Genomic DNA, 5309 nt, shown 5'->3' with positions numbered 1-5309 from the left:
ACCTGAGGGGGTTGTCTGCTACATGGCGGAGGGTCAGGTCCACATCACCATTAGGTCGCCCATGGAACATCGGGTGAAATGTTGTGTCTCCTCACATCCACGCCGCTTGGGAAGATACATCGCAGGACCTGTGGAAGAGAACAGTTTGAGCTTCCAGATATGGGTGATAGGGTCACCATGGGACTGGGAAAAAGAGGTACATACAACAGTCCACACAACACAAGCGGGGAACATTGGGTCCAAATGCAACCCTCCGGCACTTGCATCACTACACATCCAAACATTCCCTGACCCGCATTGGTGTTTCATGGAATGTTTGGATGTGTAGTGACGCAAGTGCCGGAGTGCTGCACTTTGGACATTTCGGGGTGATTTTGGACAAGGGAGTCTTGTTGGTCAATGCATCTCACCTGAGGGGGTTGTCTGCTACATGGCGGAGGGTCAGGTCCACATCACCATTAGGTCGTCCATGGAACATCGGGTGAAATGTCGTGTCTCCTCACATCCACGCCACTTGGGAAGATACATCGCAGGACCTGTGGAAGAGAACAGTTTGAGCTTCCAGATATGGGTGATAGGGTCACCCTGGGACTGGGAAAAAGAGGTACATACAACAGTCCACACAACCCAAGCGGGTTACAGCGGCCCAAATGCAACCCTCCGGCACTTGCATCACTACACATCCAAACATTCCCTGACCAGCATTGGTGTATCAGGAGGGAATGTTTGGATGTGCAGTCTTGCCAATGCCGGAGGGCTGCACTTTGGACATGCCAGGGTGATTTTGGACAAAGGGAGTTCTGGGCAATCCATCTCACCTGAGGGGGTTGTCTGCTACATGGCGGAGGGTCAGGTCCACATCACCATTAGGTCGCCCATGGTAGAGTTGGATAAAAGGGTCAAATATTTGCGGTAACCAAACAGGATAAAACAGGGGGGAACAAACTGTATAAACACGGCCTGGGGATATACATCAACAGGATGTAAAACTCTGTAATAGATAAATGAAGAGGTTTTTTTAAAAAAAATCCAATGTCAGTTTACACGATAATACAAATGTTGTCAGTATACTCACAGGTAACTGCAAAAAAATTTTGTATCACTGTCCGCCGGGAATCTTCTCCTTCGCCCATACCCACCGGTAGAGCAGAAGACCGGTTCCCGCGTAGGAAAGCACTACGACGAAGAGTCACCGGCAAACGGTTTGCGACACATATGTTGTGTAAAATACAACATGCATTTACCATGCCGCAAACCTTCGACGGTGAGTACAAAAGAGCACCGCCGGAAGTGTCTAAACATCGAAACCGGCTTTTAAGTACACCGAAGGCACGCTCAATTACTCCCCTCGATGCAATGTGTTTCTCTTGGTAACGTTTTTCTGCTCTACCAACAGGATTAGACAATGGGGTCAACAGCCACGGTTTGTTTGGATAACCCGCATCGCCTATAGAAAATATAAAAAAAATGTTAGGTACTTGTAAAAAATAATAAAAAAAATAATAATAAAATAATAAAAAAATGAAAATACATACCTAACAGCCAGCCACCAGGCATGTTTCCTGTTTCGAATTTGTCAAACAGCGATGACTGGCTTAGGATGAAGGAGTCGTGAGATGATCCAGGAAATCCCACAAAAATGTTCAAAAATCTCATGTTGACATCACAGACCGCCTGCACGTTCAGGGAATGGAACTGTTTTCGGTTCCGAAAACATTCCTCTGAATTCCGTGGCGGTCTGATCTGCACGTGGGTACAGTCAATCGCGCCCAGCACATTGGGAAATTTGTATTTGTTGAAAAAGCCTAATTTGATCTCACGACATTCGCTGTCCGTCTCTGGAAATGTGATGTACTGGATCGTCAATTTGCGGAAAGCCCTAATGACTTGGGTTATACAGCGCGACAGTGTCGACTGAGAAAAACCGCATGTTTGAGACAGTGTAGGCTGGAATGTGCCTGACGCCAAAAAATGTAACGTCCCCAGCAGTTTCTGAAAACCGCTGATTGCACGATTTGACCGTGCCCGAGGTTCCAAGTCGGCCTCCAACAGAGCGTACAGCGAATATATGTCGCGAGTCGATAAGCGATAATTTTGTATCACCTCGAACTCGCTGAGATCCTCCAGTTCACGCCTAGTGCGATACTGGCGTGGACGTGGAAATGAAACCCGCAATACTGGCTCACCCAATGCAGACATTTGCTGACCTGGATCCTGATGTTCATCTGCACTTTCTTCCTCCATCAAGCTTGCAGCCAGCATGAACAACACAATCTGGTCAGAAAAAGGCTCCATCATTGTAGTCAGTACAAAAATAGGAATGTGTTTTAAAACGCAGGGATTTTCCTAAAAAAACGATTCCACAGAGCTGACTGTAAAATGGCTCCTTCTCCCTGTAGTCTCAAACCCAGGAGTGAGGAGATAGGAGGGGCTTTGCAGAAGTGTATCCTGGGTAAAACTGTGGAATCATGGGTAAAATTCCCTCAGGAGATTGAAGAAAAAAATATTCCTTTAAAAAATCAATTAAATAATACTTGTGAAGCCAAAAAAGACAAACCAAGTAGATAATCCTTTCAAATATAAATAGATATGCTACTAGCAATCCTCAAATATCCCAAAAAATGATGTTCTAAAAAATTTTTTTGAGAACCCGCCAGTCAACTGAGGCGGACTGAAATAGGCGAATTTGCGGTCGAAAAGTACTGCAGGCGAATTTCCAAACTTGAATTGAATATGCTTGGGGCGAATTGCAGCATCTGTACCATTGCAGAAAAGTCGAATGCGAAAAAAGTCGAATTGACAAAAGTCGAATTCTGAATGTCCGTTTTTTTGCGAAAAAGTACTGTACTGCATAGGCGAATTGATTTTTTGAGGCGAAAACGTTCCGGAATTCGACTTTTTCTGAAATTCGACCGCAATTGCATATACCCCAAAGTGAACAGAGAAGCCCAGAGGCTAAGGAACTGGGTATCTCCCTTGTATTAGAACTGCTCAGATGGAAAAAACAAGATGTTGTGTTTTGATACGTAGAGAACCCGAAATGCTGTTGCTAAGGGCAACAGCAAAACCCTAAAGGGTTACCAACGGGTGTGGCAGTAAACTCCTTGGTCAGAGATGGAATGATAGACACAAGGAGAGTCTCCACAATCCTAATTCTCACTTGCCGTGCACAGGTTTTAGCTTACTGCCACTAAACTGACCCCTGACACCTAGCACAGTGAGACAGGATTAGACAGGCAAGTCTTAGAATACAGCCGCAAACTTGCTAAGTTCAGAGTAGTAACAGAACCCCAGCAAGCTAAACGACTGACTCCAGTCTTAATGCTAGGTCTGGATTGGCAGAGTGTAATACCAAATCCCCAGGCCTATTTGCAGTAAGCAACAAACAAATACAAAGCTACACAGTACTGGCTAACTTTCATGAACTGACTAACCAACAAAGATTCAGCAGCATCTGCTTACTCTGAAAAGAGGCCTTATAAAGCAGGTGCTGTCCACGCCCCACTCAGACCTCACAGACTGTGAGCACAAAAACCAGCACCGGATCCCCTGCCGTGCACAGAGCCTATAACCACTGCACAGCAAAAGACCCGAACCGGAGTATCAGCTGCGCTCAGGTTACTCCACTAGCACTTGTCTCCCGGTTGCCATGACGACGTGGCAGCACAGGGCAGGAGACCCTAACATTACCATCTCTCCCCATTGGCAGTCAGGCTTCTCAGTGCTGGCAGATCCCAGGCAGGAAAGAAGGAGGAGGAGGAGGGAGGGGGACTGGAGCCGCAGCAGCGCTATGTAATTGGTAGAGGCACCGATGTAGCAGTCCCCTCTCCTTCATCATTGGCTGGCCGCAGCTGTGAATGCTGGGATGAGGGAAGCGCATCCCAGCATTCACAGCAGCGCCGGGCAGCCAATGCAGAAGGAGAAGGGACTGCTGCAGTGGCGCCACTACCAATTACATAGCGCTGTTGCGTCTCCAGTCCCCGTCCCTCCTCCTCCTCCCCTGCCTCCGGATTCTCCAGCGCGGCGCACACAGCACAGAACAGGCGGCTTGTAATGAGTCAATTTGGCTCATTACAAGCCGCTGGCCGTTGCGCCCTGGGGGTGTATAGACGGGTCCACCAGGAGCCATTGGCACTTTAAGAGTTTAATAGTGTGGGCTGGCTCCTTTCTCTATGCCCCTCCTACCAGACTCAGTCTAGAAACTGTGCCCGAGGAGACGAACAACTTCGAAAGAAGGATTTTACACAGATAGTGGTGAGATTCATAACAGCTCATAACAGCTCACACATTACAACAGAAACCCAAGCTAACCAGCTTGAAGCGATTCAGTAACGGCTGAACAACAGTACTCAACCAAGGAACAAGGCAGTACTGATCCAAGTAACAACTGCAGAAAAATGAAGCGCCTCTAAGGACTATGAGAAAAGGGTTTACCGGTAGGTAATAAAATCCTATTTTCTCTTACATCCTAGAGGATACTGGGGTCCACATTAGTACCATAGGGATGTACCAAAGCTCCCAGTATGGAAGGGAGAGCGCGGAGGCTCCTGCAGAACTGCTTGACCAAACTTTAGGTCCTCAGAGGCCAAAGTATCGAACTTGTAGAACTTAGCAAACGTGTTCGACCCTGACCAAGTAGCTGCTCTGCAAAGTTGTAAAGCGGAGACACCCAGGGCAGCCACCCAGGAAGAACCCACTTTACGAGTAGAGTGGGCCTTAACAAACGTAGGACACGACAATCCTGCCGTAGAATAAGCATGCTGGATAGTGAACCTAATCTAGCGAGAAATCGTCTGCTTAGAAGAAGGACACCCAACCTTGTTGGGATCATAAAGGGCAAATAGAACGTCTGAATTTCTGTGAAGGGAAGGCCTCTTCACATAAATCTTCAAAGCCCTCAGAACATAAAAGGACTTTGAAGTAATTGAGGAGTCAGTAGCCACTGGCACCACAATAGGTTGGTTGATATGAAAAGCCGACACAACTATCGGAAGAAATTGCTGACGCGTCCTGAGCTCAGCTCTATCTTTATGAAAAATCAAGTAGGGGCTCTTGTAGGACAATGCCCGCAATTCCAACACACATCTAGCAGATGCCAATGCCAACAGTGGGACCAAGTAAGAAACTTGACCTAAACCTCCTGTAAAGGCTCGAACCAACCAGGTTGGATGTGCAGAACCCCTTTAAAGAAAGTCTGAACCTCAGGGAGGGCAGCCAGTTATTTCTGGAAGAGAATGGACAAGGCCAAAATCTGGACTTTTATGGAGCCCAGGCACAGGCCCACATCCACCCCTGCTTGCAGGAAGCGG

General features: G+C 47.3%; 1 protein-coding gene across 1 annotated transcript; it reads right to left on the bottom strand.

Annotated features, from left to right (window-relative positions):
* Nucleotides 1–793: 793 nt before the first annotated feature.
* LOC134983394 (putative nuclease HARBI1) lies at nt 794–2510 on the bottom strand. The gene is made up of 3 exons (XM_063949091.1): nt 1536–2510; nt 1076–1447; nt 794–991 (listed from the first exon to the last, which is right to left on the bottom strand). Coding segments are annotated over exons 1-3 (1137 nt in total). The 5' UTR covers nt 2299–2510; the 3' UTR covers nt 794–989.
* Between the last annotated feature and the right edge of the window lie 2799 nt (nt 2511–5309).

This window comes from Pseudophryne corroboree, assembly GCF_028390025.1.
Source record: "Pseudophryne corroboree isolate aPseCor3 chromosome 3 unlocalized genomic scaffold, aPseCor3.hap2 SUPER_3_unloc_14, whole genome shotgun sequence".
Classification (NCBI taxonomy): Eukaryota; Metazoa; Chordata; class Amphibia; order Anura; family Myobatrachidae; genus Pseudophryne; species Pseudophryne corroboree.
Note: the sequence above shows the minus strand (reverse complement) of the source record. Positions and strands in the feature narration are given on the sequence as shown.